At 49.7% G+C, this 21,071-nt stretch overlaps 1 protein-coding gene across 1 annotated transcript; it reads left to right on the top strand.

The window, feature by feature from the left end:
* Window positions 1-18,646: 18,646 nt before the first annotated feature.
* LOC306643017 (protein AF1q-like) lies at window positions 18,647-20,519 on the top strand. Its single transcript, XM_079108939.1, has 2 exons — window positions 18,647-18,803; window positions 19,011-20,519. The coding sequence occupies exon 2, from the start codon at window positions 19,080-19,082 to the stop codon at window positions 19,467-19,469; it is 390 nt and encodes a 129-aa protein (XP_078965065.1). The 5' UTR covers window positions 18,647-18,803; window positions 19,011-19,079; the 3' UTR covers window positions 19,470-20,519.
* Window positions 20,520-21,071: the final 552 nt, after the last annotated feature.

Below are 21,071 nucleotides of genomic sequence, written 5' to 3'. Positions count from 1 at the left end.
GTTGTGAGGTTGTGCCTGCTCACATGTGCACATGGGCTGCCTCCCTCCTGCCACCCAGGGGCACGTAGTCTAGAAACAGCTCCCTCTGCCCACCCCCCAAAAGTTTAACAGCTAAGTGCCTGCTTAATACCGAACTCTGCAGCAGTAGTGCGCCCCGCATTTGTGTGGCGATTGGATTTGTGCTCTCCCAGCTGATTCCATTAGCATTTTGATGAAGTTGCATAATTGAATAGAATAGATTCACTGCACAGAGCAGCCTCCAACTCTGCTCCGGTGCCAGAGGCCAACCCAGAGCCCGTAATGTGGAGGTGCTAAAGGAGGAGGGGCTCCAGCCTGACAGGGCAGCTCCCGTGAAGGGGCACCAAGAAGCTGGCTCACCGTCCCTGGGCTGGGGGTCTGACGGAGCTCACAGAACTCTTTCAATCTCCATGGGACCCAGAGGGTCAGACGCACTGTCTCACCAGCTGCCGTACTGAGCCTGGGGCAGCTGTGAGTTAAGGTGGTGTGCCCTTGGCAGGCTGTGGCCAGCAAGGAGGCCCAGCCGTGAATGAGCCGCCCACCTGATGTTGCCTCTTCTACACATGCCACTTCACTTGAGTGCCCTCTTGACTCCAGTAGTCACCTGCCTCCTCCCCCAGAGTCCTTCCTGAGGGGCGGCAGGGAACCTTACCCCTCCCAGAACAGCCATTTGTGAAGCATTCGTTCACCAGGGGCAAAGGTCAGGAAAGCCACAGGAGAAGCATTAGGAACAACCAGTGTGCACAGGTGAGCCTCTGGGCACACGGAGGCCAGGCAGAAGAGCAGGAGGCAGGGACGTACTTCCAAAATGGTGAAGCTTTGACCTTAGACAACCCAAGGGAAAGGAGCCCAAGAGCCATGACGCTTGTCCACCACCCATGGGAGCACAACTTGAGAAGCCCCAGGGCCCCTTCCCTGCTCAGGGTCACTGGGCATCAGCTGCACAGAGCACATGGTGGACAGGCCTTGCCTGAGAGGTCCCCCGTGTCCAGCAGTGGCTGAAGATCCTTGTAGGCGGTGGGGCCCTCTCCCAAATGGCACCTCTAGCATAAAGGCCTTTGCAGGACCCAAGATAATTGAAGAGAAAAAAATGGAAAAAAAAAAAAAAAAAAAGCCTAGTTAGCAAAGGAGACGCTTCAGGAACACTCGGTTTTCAAGGATCAGAGATGGTACTAAGGACACTGTGCCTATTCAGCAGCAGACCAGCTCAGGAAGGTTTTGGAACACATCTGGATTTGTTCGATTTTAAGACAAGGATGTTAGACTCAGTAGTCGCTGTGTCACTTTTTACCTGGAGCGGTACTAGTACTGTGTTAAACCACCAGCACCACGCAGGCACAACCAGCTGCTGCAGTTAAACCTGAGCCTGCGGTGATTACAAGTGCAGGGAAACCTGTGGAGCCCCAGCCAGCGTGCCACTCAAGTGTGGAGGGGCTGATCTTCCTCTCTGATCTCTCTCTCTCTCTCTTTTTTGGCATGGTGCTGGGAATGACCACAGAGCCCCAGCATGCTCACAAGTGCTCTGTCACAGAGCTACACCCCTAGCCCTTTTTACTTTTTTATTAGACAGAGTCTGGCTGGCCTCAAACTTGTGATCCTCTGCCTTTGCCTCTCGGGTCACGGGTATCACAGGCATGTGACATGGTGCCTGGCTCTCAGCTGTATTTCTCAGTGCTGAACACAAACCTGACTGTGAATATTATTACCTAGAAGCAAGAACAAGTGCAAACTGGGCTTTGCTTATCCGAGGCTCCAAGCAGAGACCAGTTTGGTGTTAGTAGTTGCTGTAAAGAATCCAAGTCCATCTCAGAATTAAAAAGAAAACCCTCAGAGAGATGAGTGCTAGACATGGGACCTGGTGTGCCATTGTCTTCCTGTGGCACCATCTGGGCCCCAAGGTCCACCTCTGGCTCTCCTGGAGGCCCAGGCCTTGCCTATCCTTGCAGGAGCGGGTGCTGGGTCTCTGTGCCCCACGCTGTGCTGCCTCCTTCCTGCTGGAGATATAAAGAGAAGCAGGTGATGGTCTTGGTCTCCACAGCTGCCCCTCAGAGCTGAAGTGGCCACTCTTCCCCTCTGGCCAGTGGCAGGGGTAGTCCTCAGCCTCTGCTGATGGGCTCTCCTGGTGTTGCACGGACGAGGCCACCTTCTCCCTGCAGAATTCCATCTTCCAAGAGGTCGAACCCTTGCAAGTTCCGCCCTCACGCACTCCACTCCCGTCTGTTACTCCCGGGCTGCCTGTGCGCTCTACAGAACAGCCTCCTCTTCCCAGAGGGGCCTCCCCATTCTCCTGCCTCCCTGCGGCGGCACCTTCTCCTGCCCTGCCTGCACCCGTGTGTCTCCCCGCTGCCCTCGGCCATACTTCTTCCCTATTGAACTCCAGTTCCCGAAAGAACTACCTGGCATGGAACAGGTGCTCAGTAAGTGCGTAGCGAGTCAACAGCGTGTCAGAGTAAGTGAGAGATGAGAGACACAGAGATGGGTCATCAGGTGCCAGCGCCCGGCAGGTGCAGCCAGCCACTGCCCACTGGGAGCTGCCTCGGGAGGCCCTCCTGCACCGAGCCTGCAGCCGAGGGAAGAGCCAGGGTCACAGCAGCTCAGCCCTAGCTTGGTGGACACGGAGCTCTCAGGACCCCGACTGGCCGCCTGGCTTCCTTGGCTCCTTTCCAGCTCAAGAGCCCCTGGGTGGGCAGCCTGCACCCCTGGCCTCCTTCCATTAACAAAGATGTGCCGATGCGCAGGGGCCCAGGGCCTGTCCTGAGGCTGCTGTGTCGACGGGCCGGGTTTACTGCCTGCCTCTTACAGTGTGGTTGGCTCTCAGTAGGAATCATCAGAGTTTCATTAACCATTTTATTCCAGTTGAGCCAACGTAACTGAACTATTTCTAATTTGTCTATGAAGACAATGTGACCAGTAGAAAGTGAGCTTTCGGACGTTAAGATTCCACTTTTAGTGTGTCACTGTTGATAAAGGGTCTTTCACCGTTTGTTTTTGTGGCCGGGGAATCGCTCTGTTTCCCAGGCTGGCTTTGATCTCCTGAGCTCCGGCGACCCTCCTGCCTCGGCCTCCTGCGTAGCTGGACTCTAGGCATGCACCGCCATGCCTGGCTAATGTTTGTGGACTCTCTGGGTGTGAGTGTAGCTGGGAGAACGCCTGCCGCACAGGCACAAGGCCCTCGGGCCACTCCCAGCCCAACTAGTAGCTAGCAGAAGTTCTGCTGAGCCACGTCCCCAGCCCACGACATCTCCTTGAGTACTGCAGACCAAGGACGGCGGAGCAGCGCATTCGCCGTGGCCTGGGGCAGACCGAGGCTTTCGTAAAGCTGCCTTGCTCCGTTGCCTTTCCAGCTGCTTCTAACAGCGACCGGCGTCGCAGAGCCTTCGCTAACTCCATACTGCTCGCCAGGAGAGCATGATCTTGGCTCTGGAGGAACCCTCAGTGCAACAGGTCAGACGCGGACACACGGAAGCCCTGGACTGACCGGGGACCAGGGCCGCCCAGGCAAGGCCAACTCCAGGGCCGGGGACCAGGGTGGTTCAGGAAGGGGCACCCAGACTCCTCCGAGCGCCATCTGGTGACCACAGGCACCCCTGTGCCAGGGCCTCAGCCTTGGTTTGACATTTTCCAGAGGGAACGAGACCTCCCAGCATGAGCCGAGTCGGAACAGGACATGGTGGGGAGAACTTGCCACAGGACAGCCGGTGTGAAGGAATCCGATCAATCAGGATCCAAATCCGGTGATCTGTTGCTGGGGAACAGATGGCCCCAAAGCTCTGGCTTGGAATAATAAGCCCTTACTATCTCACAAGTTTCCTGGGGTCACCAGAGCAGGAGCAGCATCAGCAGGGATCCACGCCCAGGCTCGCAGTGACGTGTGTGCAGGCTGTTGTCCCCGAGGGCAGCTCTGGGCTGGTGGATCTGCACCCCTGGCTTCTGCAGGACCCCGAGCGCTCTCAGCACACGTGTCTCTCGTCACCAGCCTCTGCGGCCACACCCCTCCTCAGCACGTTCCGAGATCACGCAGGCACCCTACCGCCCCGGCACGGGCCAGAGGTGTCAGAGGCCGGTGAGGAGCCCCTGGCACAGAGCAGGACAGTGAGCTGAGGAGACAGAACCCATCTGAGACGCTGGAGGGCGCTTGGTTCCCAAATGGCTCCAGAGAGGAGCGGCGCGAGGTCTTAAGTCACACAGCTGTCTGCTTGGGAAGTGGAGGCAGCCGTGATCAGGAATGGGGGAGGGTCTTCTGGGGGAAGGAGGCCAACTGGGGACACGGGAACCCTGGGAAGCCGGGCAGTGTTCTTCATCCAGGGCCCTCGGCCTCACGGGTCCCATCACTGCTGAGGGTCTTAATTCACAGTCCTTTAAAAATGCCTGAGCCATGCTGGGCTCTCAGGCCACAGCCGGCCAGCTTGCCCTGCGTGAGCAGTTCTGGGACCGCTGGACACAGCACAGACCTGAGAAGCCGAGGCTCAGAAGCCCATCAGTCCCCATGAGCACGCATACCTTTTCCACTAGATGGTCTGCAGCCGACCGGTGCCGCTTATTAGTAACTGAGAAGTTCCAAAAAAGTAAGCCAGGTGAGTTGGTGCAACGGGGAGGCTGAGGCAGGAGGATCACAAGTTTAAGGCCTGCCTCAGCAACTTAGTAAGCCCCCATCTTAAAACATAAATAAATAAATAAAAAGGGCTGGGGGTGTAGCTCCGTCATAAAGTGTCCCTGGGGTCAATCCCCAGTAACAAAATGAAAAGTTACAAGAAGTAAAAATACCCTCCCTACGATGTGCTCCCAGCCCCACTTTCCCAGCCACTGGCCAACACCTGCCACACAGCGCCAGCCAGCACGGGCTGCACAGGGTCCTCTGGATTGATCTGGTTGGCCCAGTGTCTACACTCCCCAGGGAGGGCACGGAAGCTCAGTGCTCCAGCGGCCTGCCCCTGCTGGCTGGCACTCGCCCGGGAGACCCAGGAGACCCAGGAGACTGGCCCACAGTGGGGCCGCTCCCTTAGCTGCCGAGGCCCCCTGCACAGCCAGCCTCTCCTTGGAGGCTGAAGTCTGGAACCATGGAAATGTCTCTCCCAGGCTGACTCCCAGGCTGACTCCGCAGCCCATCAGCAGAGAGCAGGGCTTGGCCTCGGGAGGCCCCGAGTGTGAACTTGCTGTCGGGAGACTCTGGGGAGACCACGGCAGGGCAGAGAGGAAATCCTGGCCCACCTGCAGCGGGCTCCTCTCCTGTTGGCCGGCCCACCCAAACACAGGGCCCAAGCACCTGGCGACGCGGAAGCAGAGCCGCCTGCTCAAGTCAGATGGTTCCAGCAGCACTTGGTTCCTGTGCCACAATGTCAGAGAGGCCTTCAGAGAAGGCGCCGCTCCTTCCCTAAGGCCCTATGAGGAAGGAGGCCGGACCCCAAAGAACCCCGCCCAGCATCTAGAGAACAGCCTGGCAAGTGCGGCCCGAACCACCCACACCAGGGATGGTCTGCTGGGCTCGCGGCCAGGAAACCGGCTTCTAGTAAGGACAGCTGGGATTCTGTGGGCGTCAGCGGTGTCACCTGGGGGCTGAAGAGCTGACGCAGTACTTGGTGTACTGAGCACATTCCTGCTGGACTCGGGGCCCAACAGATGTGAGGCTGGAAACCGAGAAAGGTCGAGCGCTGGATGCGTCTCTGCACCACCTGCTGTCCCCAGCTCGCAGGCTCCGGCTCAGCCACCCACAGGTGGGACGCACTGGGGCACCCAGCTGGCTGAGCACTGCGTTCCTTCTCATCCTGCTTCCTAAACAACCCAGGACAGCAGCACTCACACCACCTTCCGCCCCAGCTAGGGGTCACTCAAGGTACCGGGAGGACTCATGGGTCACAGGCGGAGGCGGGGCCGTTCTGCGACCTGGACTGGAGCATCCCTGGAGTCAGGCGTCCTGGGGGTCCTGGAAGGTGCTGGGAGACAACTGTACACACGAGACAAAGCCTCTGGCAAGGGACACACTGCGGACAAGAGTTTTCCCTGCGGTGCGTGTTTCCCTCTGAAAAACTAAACCAGCTAAGTTTAAATGGTTAAAGCATCAATAAGGAATAAAAGTCCCATTTCATACCCCAAACTAAAATGAGACCCGGACATTTCGCATTAACTGTACAGATACGTTAACAAGTTCGCACCCTGAATCAAAACGGAGGTCTGAGGTCAGTGAGGGGTAACCAAGTCTGGCTCTGCGTGTGGACAGGACGGCTGTGACCTTCCAAGGGCGTGCCGACCGCTCTGGCAGGCGGGACCGTGTGGCCCTGTGGGAGGACCCTCTGCACCAGCAGGAGACTGGGAGACTGGCCGGGGCCCAGCAAGGCTGCTGTGTTGGAAACGCCTGCCCAGGTGGCTAAAAGCCAGATGCCTGGCCCGCCGAGTGCAGCTGCGGCTGGCCACCCGAGCTCGGGCATTGACCAGCCTCCAAGGCAGGACCTCGCCACCGAATCCACTCGGTCCTCTGAGGGCAGTGTTCTTTCTGAGAGTCTGGGGAGTACCCACTGCCCGTGACAGCCACAGACCTGAGGCAGCCTCCAGAAGCACCTGCGGGCAGGAAATCCGCTCCTCCTCCCCAGGTCGGGGACCTGCGGAGGGCATCTCTGTGCACGTTGAGCGACTTCCTGTTTAGCAGACAACACCATCTTCCTCCCATGGAGAAAGGCGCACGGTGGGCCAAGGGCAGAGAGGCGCGCCCTCCGTGCCCCTCCCCAGCCTCCAGGCTGCACGGCCGCAGGCAGGGCCAGCCGAGCTGCGGGGAGTGGTGGTGGCGCTGCGTTTGCTGGGCCCACCAGGCTCCGTCCCTGCAGAGACACCCGAGGCCTCACCACCAGGGCCACCCTCAGGCGGCCAGTCACCCTCCCCAGGCACCTCGGCCCTGTCAGAGAACAGCACCGAGCCCCTCCCAGGGCAGCCCAAGGGCCTCGCCCACATGTGCTATCCTGCACGGTGACATCGCGGCTCGCTGGGCGTGTGTTGTTTCTTTTCTGTTATCGTTTCTGTTACTGTGGGGACTGATCATCCAGAACTTCTGCCCACAGCATCTCAGGACATGAGGCTCCCCTTGGAGGTATTTGGGTGTCTTCCAAAAAAGCGACTCATCGATTATGGAGACCCTGTCTTTTGTTAAAGTTGACTTATGACCATTTTCTCAAGTTCTAAATGCTTCTTGATACTTTATTGTACACACTTAGTTTTGTGCTGATGAATTCCAAATATAAACAGTGGTACGTTCACTTCCAACCAATCGTAGGTTACAAAGCCAAGCAGCTTACTACTACATCCTAGGTTTAATGATCACTTGAAGGGAAAGAATCTTTAAAAATCTGTTAATAACTGAAGGCATGGGAGACCAAGAAGCCTAGCGCATGCAGGTGCTAGTTTCTACCCCACCTCCAGCCCCCAACTGTGGGACATAACCAGCGACCCACACAACCTTCCTTACACTAAAAATGTGACCTTCCTCCAAAACACCCGGGACCTCTGCGGCCTCCCCACACACAGATCAGGGCAGCTGCCCTGACACCATCCGCTCTCAGCACATGGTTTACACATCACAGCCTCACACGCGTCCCTCCAGAACACCACTCCCGATGTCACACACTTAGACAATGAGCCTGTGAAGTGACAGAGCCATCCTGAAACCGGGAGCGAGGGCTGCACTGGAGAGAGCAGGGCACAGTGTCCAGGAGACGGTGCCACCTGCAGGGGCAGCCCAAGCCCACCTCACCCACCAGCCGACTGGGCCCAGCAGAGCCAGTGAAGGTGGCCCCTGCGGTGCATCCTCCAGGGGACGTTTAAGAAGCAGAAACAAAGACAGTCACAAGCAGCGTGTGCAGCACGAGCCTGTCCAAGTTTAATGACAGAAGGGGACGATCAAACCCCACACCGGTGCTTTCACAGGCACACGGATTTCGGGAAGGGGCTGAGAGCAGGGGGTGGGGTCGCCTGCAGAGGGAGAGTCGGGCCTCTGTTCAGCACAGTCCTGTGCTTTTCTTCTAACCCATTCATTATGATCGCTCTGGAACTTTTTGAAATGAGTGTTGTCTTAAACAACTTCGATTTCAGGACAGTGGGAAAGGCCTTCTGCCCTGATCCCTGAAACGTCCAGGAAACGATGAGGGAGAGTCGGGAAAACAAGCTGCAGAGACTTGGAGGTGTCGGCACCCCCGAGGCCACCGGCAAAGCGCGAGCAGAGCTGGGCCGGTGATGGAGGTGGGACCGTCCAGCCCAGGCAGGGCCCAAAGCCACCAGGCGGAGCCCAGCAGGCCCGCACCCCAGGTGTCCCGAGGGCTGCGGCACAGCCCGTAGGAAGGCGAGGTCACTGGGAGTCCCCTCTCCCCAGGAGCCGGGCAGCCTTGTCAGCAGCCAGACCCCTCCAGAGAAGAGACCCTTGGGAGTCGGTCCAAACCCCGCCGGGCCACAGGACCCCAGAAAGGCCTATGGCACCCAGGGCTCGGCTCCTGTGGGTGGGAAGTGGCTGGTGAGCAGAGCTCCACGCCAAGGGGAGCAGAGGAGGCCGGGGCAGAGGCGGCTTCAGGACCCGGGGTGTTTCTGTGAAGCACGGAGGGCACGTGAAGCTGGTGCAGGGACAGGGCTCAGCAGGGGCATGAGAGGGGCTCTAGCAGCAAGGTCCTGAGCCGGCAGGAAGGGCTGGGGCCCCTGCCAGGAAAGCAGCCAAGGCCCCAAAACAGGCCCAGGGCTGCAGCTGCCAATCGGCGTGAACAGGCACTGACTTCTCGAGTCTTGCACTGCGGTGCTGCTCCAAGGTCCCCAGGGCACCGGAGGGGGCCAGCAGGTCCCTCCAGTCAGGGACCGAGCCACGTCCCGCTCGCCTCTCTTCACCTTCTTCCTCTTCCTTCCTGTCTTCTTGGATGTTTTGGGTGAGGTATCTAATTGAAGATGGAGGCAGTTCAGCTCTGGCTTTTAAGGAAAGAGAACCTGAGAAGTCACGACTCACATCAGAGCACTCTCTCTCTCTCTCTCTCTCTCTCTCTCTCTCATCTCTCTCTCTCTCACACACACACACACACACACACACACACAGAGCCACACCAGCCTGGTAACCTACCCTGCATGTGCTCAACTCAGTGCCCCCCTGAAACAGGAAGGATGTGTGGCAGGTCTCAGCCTTGGATTCAAGGTCAAGGTCGCCGGCAACTGAGGTAAGACCAGCGACCAGTCTTACAGACCCCAGGACGGCAGCTGACTGGCTGAAGGACCGACCTGAGGGAGAGCAGGTGTGCTGGGGACAGACAGACGCACAGGCGGTGGGGAGCAGCCCAGCGCAGCGCAGCACCGCAGCGCGGGGACCAGGAGCAGAGGCATCCCCTCGACCAGGGAGACGGGGCTCTGGTCTCCTCTCCCAAGTAAGCCTGGCAAAGGGCGCTGGACATCCGGCATCGAGTCCCGGGCGGGAACCCAGCGGTGCTGTGGCGCTCACGGAAATGCTCACGATGCTCTGCCCCGAAAGCAAGGGCAGGCTGGGCAGGGGCCCTGGCAGGCGAGGACTCCACACAGAGACCATTTCCCAAGGCAGGGCTGGGGCGGGAGGAGCACAGGGGAGGTGCGAGGCCTGGGACCCATCCCCAGCTCCAAAAGAAGAAAGAGCACATCCACCCGAGTGAAGTCTCTCTGCAGCGGCAGAGCCGCGGAGCCCCTCTGACCTACCGAGGAGGCTCCCCAGGAGCCACCACAGTGGGAGGATCATGCCGCACCCTGTGCAGGCAGATGCGTCCTGCCTTCCGCAGACCCCAGGGACAGCAGCTCAGCGTCCCGGAAAATAAGTCCTGCGTGAAGCAAGGAAGTGCGAGCGGTGGAGCTGGAGGCTTGGCTCCCGCTGGGGACACTGAGAAGCACGTGTATGTGAATGCGAGTGTGTGTGCACGTGCGCATGTCATACACAGATGTAAGCGTGGTGAGTAGGAATGCGTGCGCGTACATGAATATGTACATGAACACGTCGTACATGTACGTTGACATTAGTGAGTATGAATATTTGTCAGAATGAGCATGCATACGCACAAGCACATTAATATGAATATGAATATGCAAACATGTATATGAACATGTGTATGTGAATGCGAACCTGTAAATGAACATGTATGCGCACCTCTAAAGATATACATGAATTCGATCCCAGTTCCCTCTGCTCCATGGGGAAATGATCGCTCTGCCCTCCTCTAGTTGAGGGGTGTAGCTATCTACCCCTTCTGCGTCGTGAGGGCTCCCATAAGGGGTGCAGATCCCCATGCCCTCAGCCTTGTGAGTGGATTAGAATCCTGCATCCTCCAGCTGATTGGGAAGCTAATCTCCAGACCCTAATCTGATGAGGTTTCATGCCAGAATATCCCAGTTCAAACCCAAAGCATGAAACTAAGATTTTACAGATGAATCCATATATAAATCCATATACATATATATGAGTATGTGTAAGAATATGAGTTAACACATGTACCTATATGAGAATATATATGTACATGAATATGTATAGAACATGAATATGAACACTTAGGTATAGGAATATGAATATGTACCTTAATATGTATATGACACTAATATGAATATGTGGATTAATATGAACATGAACATGTATATAAATAAGTTTATTCATATGTGTATGTTTGAATATTTATATAAACATGAATATATAATATGAATACATACATTAATATGAATACAAATATGTACATGTACATGCATGGATATAAATCTATTGAATATGAATATGTATTGAGACTGTATATGATTATGTGAATATATTTATATGAATGTTTATTAATATGAAGATGACTATAAATGTGCATATGCACATGGACATGAACAGAAATATGAAAGTGTGTATAAACATAAATATGTACATGAATGTGTACATGCACATGAATATATGCAAAATTATGAATATGTACATGAGTGTGAATATGTGTGAGATATTAATTTGAATATGAATATAAATTTTTACATGCACATAAATGTGAATCCAAATATGTATGTGAATATGAATGCATACATGTACATAAATATGAGTATACACATGTACATGCACATGAATGTGAATGTATACAAATGGATATGTACATGTACATGAATATGTCCATATTCATGAGTATAAAGATGAATATTTGATTATGTACATGAATACAGTATATGAATATGTATGTTAATATGTATATGTATGTACAAATGGCTATATATATGAATATATAAGGATATATTAGGATATACATATATATATATAAAATATGAATTAGATCCCAGTGCTTTCTGCTGTTATGGGAAATGGATCAACCTGCCTTCTGCTAAATGAGATGAGCAGATCTCCATGCCTTTTGCACTGTAGGGGCTGTTGGTCTCCATGGGGGTGGTAGGTCCCCATGTCCTTCACCTGGTGAGTGTATTATTAATTTGGATACCCTCCATCTAATGAGATCATACTCCAGAATATTCCAGTTCAAATCCCAGGGAAGATAACTGGGGAAGATGTTATAGATGAATCTACTGATGAATCTGTAGATGGAATTTATCCCAGGGCTTTCCGCTCAGTATGGGGCATGGAACACCGTGCCCTCCCCTAGATGGGGGCAGTAGATCCCCATGCTCTCCAGGTGAGGGGAGTAGTTCCCTGTGGGGGTGTAGGTCCTTGTGTCCTTCACACCTTGAGGGGCACATATATCCTCATGCCCTCCACCTGGTGAGGGGTGTAGAACCTGTATCCTCCAACTGATCAAGGAAGTAAACTGCACCCTCCATCTGATGATTTCCCATTCCAGATTATTCCACTGGAATATATCTACTAATAATATCTATATTATTCCACTGTATATATCTACTGGGGAATATATACATTTACATTATATGTACATATAAAATAATATATATAGCATGTATATGCATATGAATATATGAATATGTATGTAAGTATGAATATGAATTTGAATGTGTAAATGAATATGAACATGGACATGAATATGTATGTGAATATGAACATGCATATGAATATATATGTGAATATGATCATGTACAAGTATATGTATTTAATATGTATGATTATGAACATGAACATATACATGAATATGAATGTGTATGAACATATATAACTATAAATATGAATGTGTTTATATATAAAAATAAGTACATAAATATAAAATATATTAATATGTATATCAATATGAGTGAATATGAATAGTATATATACCTATATATGAATATATACATGAATGTGTATATGTGCATGGATATAGTTATAAATATGTATATGAGGTAATATATATGTGAATATGAATATTTTATGCATATTATAGGAATACAAATATTGATATATTAATGTGTATGAGCATGTACATTAATATGTATAGGACTATGCATCTAAATATGAATATTTGTATATGTGATTATGTATGTAATATGAATGTGTGAATATATGTGAATATGCATATTAATATTTCTTTAGTGATAACTTTATCTTAACTTTATCCAGCTTCTCCTAGTGTGACTGCAGATCCAGTCCCTTCATGTGGCTCCTGGTTTTCCAAATGTAACCAATCCATTTCCTTTTAATACTGTCTAGAGAAGGGCAATTCCAACGCTGTGATGTTGGCCCAGAGGAGCCTTAGGCAAGATGGAGGCCTGGGAACCCTGCCAGAATGACGTGCTCTAAGCACATGATGGACATTCAACTCCCATGCAGGGGCCATTCTTGTCAGCCTTGCTGACAGGAGAGAGCTTCTAAACTTCTCAAGCCATAAAGCCTACACAGGTCACAGAGTTTATGCTGGTTGTAGAGGGTATGCTGGTCCTAGAACTTACACTGGGCATTGAGGTTACTCAGTTCACAGAGGCTAATCAGGTCATGGAGGGTATGGAGGCAGGAGGCTTCAGATCATGCATAGTATGCAGATTTTAGGTGTCATTAGGCCATAGAGGTTATACAAGTTATAAAAGACACTCAGATCACAAGGGCAGCTCAGGTCACAGAGGCTACTAATTTCATATAAACTACTTAGGACACAAGGCTACACAGGTTACAGATGTTATGCAAGTCATAGAGGATACCGTGGACACAGAGTCTACGCCAGCTAGCTATAGAGGCTGCTCAGGTCATAGAGGTTGTGCTGGTCATAAAGCATATGACAGTAACAGTGGCCACTGAGATTATTTTGGTTTTCAAGGCCATAGAGGATACTTAGATCACTTAGGTTACTCAGGTCCTCAAGGTTACACTGATCACAGAGGGTACTCAGACCATTGAAGATACACTGGTCTTAGAGGCTCCTGAGATTCAAGAGGCTACTGATGACATAGAGGCTTCTGAGGTCCTAGAGGGTACTGAGGTCCTAGAGGCTACTGAGGTCCTAGAGGGTACTGAGGTCCTAGAGGGTACTGAGGTTACTTAGACTGCTCAGACTATAAAGCATTTATAGGATGAGCAGGACATACAGGCGAATCAAGCTATTGAGGCTACACAGGTCATAGAATCTATGCAGGCCATACTGGATACTAAGGTTATTCAGGCTACAGGTGTGATAGAGGTTACATAGAGACTAGTTTGGCCAGAGTCTATGCAGACCATTGAAGATACTCAGGACACAGAGGCTACGCATGCCATAGAGATTATGCTGGTCATAGAGGATACATAGGTCATAGGAGCAACTAAGGTCATTAGGATACTCAAGGCACAATGACTATGCAGGCTGTAGAGACTAAAAAGGACATTTCGACTACTCAGGCCAAAAACCCTACACAGATCATAAAGAGTACGCAGACAACAGAAGTTATTTAGGCCATAGACACTAGGTTGTTCATAAGGGTTACTTAGGTCATAGAGGCTATGCAGCACATAGAGGCTACTCAGGTCATGGAGATCACTCAGGACACAGAGGCCACGTAGGTCATAGAGGTTACTAAGGTCACTTAGGCTACTTATACCCAACAAGTCACACACATTATAGAAGACACACAGGATGCAGATGCTAAGTGGGTAATGGGAGACATTCAGATCATAGAGGTGATGCAGTGTGCATGAACTACTAAGGTCATTTAAGCTACTCAGGCATAAGGACTATGTAGGCCATAGATTCTACCCAGGTCATAGAAACTAAGGTCATTTAGGTTACTCCATAAAGGACACACTGGTTGTCATGGCTGCAGAGGCCATAGAGGTTACATAGGTCATGGAAGATATGCAGGTCATAGATGTTTTCTGGCTTATTGATGTTACAAATGCCAGAGAAGCTCTTCTGTTAGTAGAGGCTTTACAAGTCTTAGAGACTACAAGGAAATAGAGGTTAATCTATTAGAGGACATAGAGGCTACTCAGCTCAAACAGAGAACTCAGAGTATAGTGGATATACAGGCAGAAGAGTCTTCTCAGTTCATAGATGCTACACATGATGGGGCCTACTCAGATCATATACTCTACATAGGTCATAGGACTGTGCAGCTCTTGGATATGGACAGGTTGTAGGTGCAATGCAGATCCCATAGGCTACTCGCACACACATCATTCAGGATACAGTGGTAATTGAGGCTGCAGAGGCCATAGATGCTACGCAAGTTATAGAGACTATGTAGGTCTGAGAATTTATGCTATTAATAGGGGCTATTAAATTCCAAGAGGCTACTCTAGACATAGATGCTACATAGGCCACAGGGGCGACTCAGTCTATAGAGGATTTGTAGTCACAGTGGCTCTGCAGGACTTATGCAGGTCATAGAGGCTATTCAAGCCACGGAGACTGCTCAGAACAGAGACTGTGCAGGTCAGAGAGGCAATGCAGGTCATGGAGGCTATACAGGGCATTTAGGCTAATCACACCATAAAGGCTTCACAGGTTAGACAGACTGTGTTGGTTGTAGAAGCTTTTCAGTTGATAAAGTCTGCACAGGTCACAGAGCTATGTAGGTCATAGAAGCAGCTCAAGTAATAAAGGTTATGGAAGTCAGACCAAAAAGCCTACTTAGGTCATAGAGAGGCCAGAGGCCTAGAGGCAATGCAGAAAATAGGAGGCACTAAGGTCATAGAGACTACTCAATCAGAGGCAATGGAAGCCATAGAGGGTACTAAGGCCAACCAGGTTATACAAGAAATAGAGGACACAGAGGCTATGCAGGTCATAGAGACCACACAAGCCATAGGGGCCATTAAGGTCATTAAGTCTATTCAGGCCATAAAGGCTACCCAGGTCATGGAGGCTAGATAAGTAATAGCAGATACTTGGTCAAAAGGGAATTTGCAGATCATAGAGGCTACAGAGATCACTTAGGATACTCAGATAATAAAGAGGGCACACCTGCCGAGTAGCTCATTGGGGCAACTCAGGTAGGAAAGGCTATGCAGATTATAAAGCCTACTCAGGTCAGAATCTACTCGGGCCACGGGGGATACACAGGCCATAGAGAATTCTCAGGACGCAGAACCTATGCCAGTCACAGAGTCTATGCAGGTCATAGAGGCCACTTAGGTCACCTAGACTACTCAGGTTATAAAGAGGTCTCAGAGGTTATGTTGGTCATAGAAGCCATCAGGTTATAGAGAGAAGCAGGCAATAGAGGCTTCAAGTCATAGATGTTATTCAGGTCATAGAAGCAATTCAGGTCTGGAAGGATGCTAATATCGTAATGTCTGCTAAGGCCATAGAGGCTATGCAGGTCATTGGGACAACAAATGCTATTTACTAAGGCCATAGGTTGTACAGGTCATAGAGAGTAAGATGCTCGTAGAGGCTACGTAGGTCATGGAGGACATTCAGGCAGTAGAAACTATGCAAACCACAGAGGGTACTCAGGCCATGTTGTCTATGCCAGTAACAGAGGCTATGCAGTTCAGGGAACAGCTATGGTCATTTAGGCTCTTCAGGTCATTTAGGTTACTCAGGACATGTCGTAGAGGCTACTGAATTCATAGAGGCTACTCAGGTAATTTAGACTACTAAGGCCATAAAGACTATGCAGTCCACAGAGACTACTCAGATTATAGAGGCTACTCAGGTGTGGAAGCAACACGGATCATGAAAATATGCAGGTAATCAATGTTACATAGATGATAGAGGCAATGTAGGTACAGAGGCTATGCAAATCATAAGGGTGTCAGATGGTAGAGGTGATGCTGGTTACAGAAGCTGCTCAGTTCACAGAGGACACTAGGGCATTAGAAGGCACTCAGGCAGTAGAGGCTATTCAGGCCATAGGTACAAGACACATCACAGACTATACCTGAGTCTACCCAGGTCTTCAGGCAATGCACGTCTTGGGGGTTATTAAGATCATTTAAGCTACTCAGTCCATAGAGTACATGCAGGTCATAGGGGAAGTTCAGAACTCAGAAGTTACACAGGATAAGAGGCTGCACAGATTAAAGAGGCTGTGCAGGTCATAAAGGCTATGCAGTTCTTATAGGCTATGAAAGTCATAGTGACTACTGAGGTTATAGGGGCTACTGGGGTAATTTAGTCTACTCAGGCCTTAAAGGCTTCATAGGTCATAAAGGCTGAGCAGGTGACAGAGACTATACTGGTCACGGACTTTACTCGGTTCATAGAGGTTACCAAGGTCATGAAGGATACTCAGACAACAGAGGCTATTTGGGCCACAGATGGTATGCCAGTCTTAGGGAAAACTCAGGTCATAGAAACTACTCAGGCCATTAAACCTACTCAGGTCATACAACCTAAAAAGTCACAGAGGTTAATAAGGTAGTTTAGGCTAATCAGGCTATAAAGCCTACACAGGCCACAGAGGCTACCCAGGTCATAGAGGCTGCACAAACATAAAGCCTACACAGGCCACAGAGGCTACCCAGGTCATAGAGGCTGCACAGACATAAAGGCTACACAGGACATACAGCTGCTAGGCCACAGAGACGACCCAAGCCATGAAGGGTATACAGATCTCAGAGGCTGCATAAGGCCTTAGCAACTGTGTGTCCCGTAGAGGCTGCAGGTCTTCCCAGATAGGCCGATCATAGATATTACATAGAGGTTGCTCAGGCAATAGAGTCTTCCTAGGCCATGGCGGTCACTAAGGTCTCCTAGACTACCGAGATCATAGAGGCTAAGAAAATTAGAGGCCACACAGACACAGGCACTATGCAGGTCATAGAAGTTCTGCAGTTCACAGAGGTCACTCAGGTCCTAGAGGCTACTTAGGCCAAAGAACCTATGCAGATCATGGTGGCTCCTGAAGTCAAAAAGACTACACATGCCATTTAGGCTACTCAGGTAGTGAAGGCAATGCAGGTGTGACGTGAAGTGTGACGTGTTTGCAGCTGCTGGATTTGGCAGGTCAAACCCAATAGACAATAAAGACACTCTCTTTATACAAGATAGCATTTATTTTAGCAATAATTATCAAAGCAAAAAGTGAAAGGCAAGAGAGAAAGAGAAAAAAAATACATAGCAGATTGGGGAAATGCCCACTCCTGAAGTCATGTAGCTGGGGAGTCCTGGGTAGCTTTTCAGGGTCCTGACTGGGAAGTCCCAGGCAGAGCGTTCTCTCCACAGTGAGACTTCAGTCTTATTCCCAGTGGGGCTCCTTAAATACAAGTGAGAGCAAAGAAAGCACTGTTCAAACAAGCTGTGTGACCTGGCGAGCTCCTCCAGAACATTTCATACCCTGCGCACGGGCCAGATCCCAGAAGGGAGGGAGTGTCTGCTTTGAGAAGAGTGGATGACTGAGCTCCTGTGAGTGAGCCAAACCCACCAAGAAGGCAGCCTTCTTTAGATGTTGCATTAGGGTGTGCAGAGGTCATGGCCGGCACGTGGCAGAGAAGATCTTTAGTATTTTCCTTACTCTTTACTCAACCTTAAGGTCACATGTGTTCATTGTGTAGTCTGTGAACAATTTGGGGATCAACTTTTCATATCACCTTTTGATTTTAACATAAATGTAGATATTACAACAACACAGTTGGATTAATAAAGTTATATATGTGTGGGGTTAGGGTTAGGGTTTTGGAATCCCTGTCAAAATAACATCTTCCTCTTGGTCAGGGGAAAGGTAAGACATGAACCTGGCAAAGGAGAACCTCTAGGTACTCCACACACCCAGTGAAAGGAGCAACTTGATTAAGAAAGTTTAAGTCAGTGTGGTTTTTAGAAGCTAAGTCAACTTCAAAGAGCAGAGATGTTACACATGGGATACAGAGCAAGGTCATATAAGGTAGCAGACAGGGCTCCACCTGCCTAAGCACTCACCCGCATACCCATTCTTGATCACAAATAACACATTCAGATGGAGAGTAAGTCACATTGTCTTCATCTACACGAGTACCAATGAAATGAGGCAAAGCAAAATAGCGTTAAACAAAAGGTATAATATCAAAATTACATAAATATGTTGGGTGGACTTCATAAAACTGTATAGTCCCAATACAAAATAAAAGAGAACACTGCATATTAAGTAGCTATAAAGTTATTCAATGTGCTTTAGAAATTTAAATTGCAGGTCTCCGCCTGGCCCGGCAGGCTGGACTGGCGGCCAGGGCCCAGCTCCACAGTCTCACCTGCTCTCCTCGGGCATCTAGGCGCCCAGCCGCAGCTGGAAGGGGCCTCTCGCCCGGTGCCCGCCAGTGTGGGCTTCCCGGGCTCGCTCCTCGCGGGGTGGGGGAGTCGAGGGCGGAAACGCAGCGACGCGATTACCAAACCCGTGGGGCTCCGAGCCGAGCTCACAGCTCCCCCAAGGACTGCTGAGGCACTGCACCTTAGAGACACGTGGGAGGGGGCCTCCTCCGCAGCCCCCGAAGGCCGCTGCTCCTCCCCAGTGCACCGGAGTATGTGGACACCTCGGTGGGGGCCTGGCACCCAGACCCGGCTCTCCTGTATCTCGCGTGACCTCCACGCGCCAAGCATTGCGGGGGAAAACAAAGTGGAGCTCCCAAACGCTCCAGACCTAACCGAGTTCAGGATTTGCAGAAGCACTTTTCCTCAATCTCCTGCTCTCTGTTCCAAATGGAATAGGACCAGGTTTATTTAACCCACTGTGAGGGTGAGAAGACCCCGGAGCCCCTGAGGCCCTCCCTACATCTTTGGAACACGCTAGTAATTCATTGATAACAGGAAACTATGAGGGACCCTGTGAGTAGCCAGTACAGCTCCTTTCTTTTCTGGAGGATGCCTATCCCAGAACTGGATCTGTTGGAGCTGGAAGGCCTGGGTCTGTCAGATACACCCACCTACAAGATCAAGGACAGCAGCGTTGGCAAAATGACCGGGCAAGCAACAGGAGCAGAACAAGAGAAAAACCCAGAAGGTGATACCCTCCTAGAGTACAGCACCTTCAACTTCTGGAGAGCTCCCATAGCCAGCATCCACTCCTTCGAAGTGGACTGCTCTAGGCTAAGACTTACCTCTCCTACCACTTGCCCTTACTGTCTTGTCTTTCAAGCCCCTTCCTTCTCATCCCTTTCCCAAATTAATCTTGTTCTCTTCTCTCTATTGTGTTGGTGGTGCTGATGAATCTGCCAGTTGTTTGTTTGTTTATTTATTTATTTAACTACCTACCTACTTACTCCATTTCTCTCAAAAGCCCTCACACCAAAGTAAAGGGTTCAAGTAAGGGAGTACTGGATCACAGAAATCCTAACCCCACCCCCTGGATTAACCCCAGAAAATAGGCTTTGGGGAGGCATCAGGGAGTAGTAGTGTAAAATAGAAGACCATTTTGATTTCATTTTTAATCAGCTTTAAAGATTGTTCATACCCTCTGGCAGAGGGCTTGCTTGGCATGTGTAAGACCTTGGGTTTGATCCCTAGCACCACAAAAAAGAAAAAAGATTGCTTAAACCTTTGTAGTTTCCTGTAGTTACCAGTAAACCTAAGTATTTTTTCCAGGGTTAGTAAAAATCTTCTAATTTTTAATTTAAGATGACTTGCCACACAGAATGATCCAAAATGCTAAAATGATAATTTTTTTAATCCTGCTCCCTATAATACATTCTTTTCCCCAGAGAAATTGGGGGTTAAGGTATAAAACAAGAGGAAATAATATATTATGGAAAATGAAAATATGGGAAAGCACTGAATCATTTCAGAAATAGTTGAAGCTCTTTTCTTCCAAAAAGTGCTCTTTTCTTTGTTTTCTGCAGTACTGGGGATCCAACCTAGGGGCCTTTTATCACTGAACTATAACCCTAGCCCATTTTATTTTTTAAATTTTGAGATGGGGTCTGAGTTGCCCATGCTGGCCTTGAACTTGTCATCCTTTTGTCAGCCTCCCTAGTCCAAAAGGGTGTTCTTGAGCCTACTCACTTATAACTTTGCTTCTAACTGTGGGTTGAAAATTCTAAGGAAAATCAGATTTTAAATCTTAAGAAGAAACCGTGCTATTAGGATAATTTGTAAGTTTCTAATTCAGTCTTCTAAAAAGCATAGGGGTTTGGTCCTGAGTATTTAGTCTTGCCCCTTCCTCATTTGCAATATATAATACTACTAATCAGTTGGCCTCAGGCACAGTTCTAAAGCTACCTTAAGACCATGAAATGAACGATTACATTCTGTTCCCACTCCTTGCAAAATTATTGCTGATTTGTGCTGCCATTTACTCATTTATTTAATAAAGACATTCAATCCCCCCCCCAAAAAAAAGAAATTTAAATTGCAAACAAAGTCCTTAAAGCAACCCACTTCCAGCAGTTAATGTCGTCTTTCTGAAGTATACTTATTTTCCATAGAACAAACAATCCACTTAAACAACAAGCTAGTATAAGTATCTGTACTCAAATTAGCAAAAGGAGATTTACTGAACATGGTCAGGAACTCTTAACCGTTTGGCGAGGTTTGGCATCAGGTTGAAATTGTAATTTTTTTTTTTTAAATCATACTGCTCTCTTTATTGTTATGTATTTGTGAGAATTTCCTTAATAAAATATTTTTTAAATTGTGTTTTGTTTTGACATTGTTATACCATGAAAACATCAAAAATTTCCTTCTTTAATGAAGATTTCCAGATTAAAAAATAGAATTTTCTGATGAACCACTAATTAGTACATTAACTTAAATCTTCTAAGTTACTTAGAAACTGACAACAAGAAATGATTTTTTAAAGATAGTGCAAAT

The sequence above is a fragment of the Sciurus vulgaris genome, assembly GCF_902686455.1.
Source record: "Sciurus vulgaris genome assembly, chromosome: 13".
NCBI lineage: Eukaryota > Metazoa > Chordata > Mammalia > Rodentia > Sciuridae > Sciurus > Sciurus vulgaris.
The sequence above is the reverse complement of the archived record's forward strand: the minus strand, read 5'-3'. Positions and strand labels throughout refer to the sequence as shown.

Bases quoted from the DNA above. Each gene is read 5' to 3' on its own strand.
- LOC306643017 (XM_079108939.1), top strand. From the start codon at position 19,080: ATGAGGGACCCTGTGAGTAGCCAGTACAGCTCCTTTCTTTTCTGGAGG.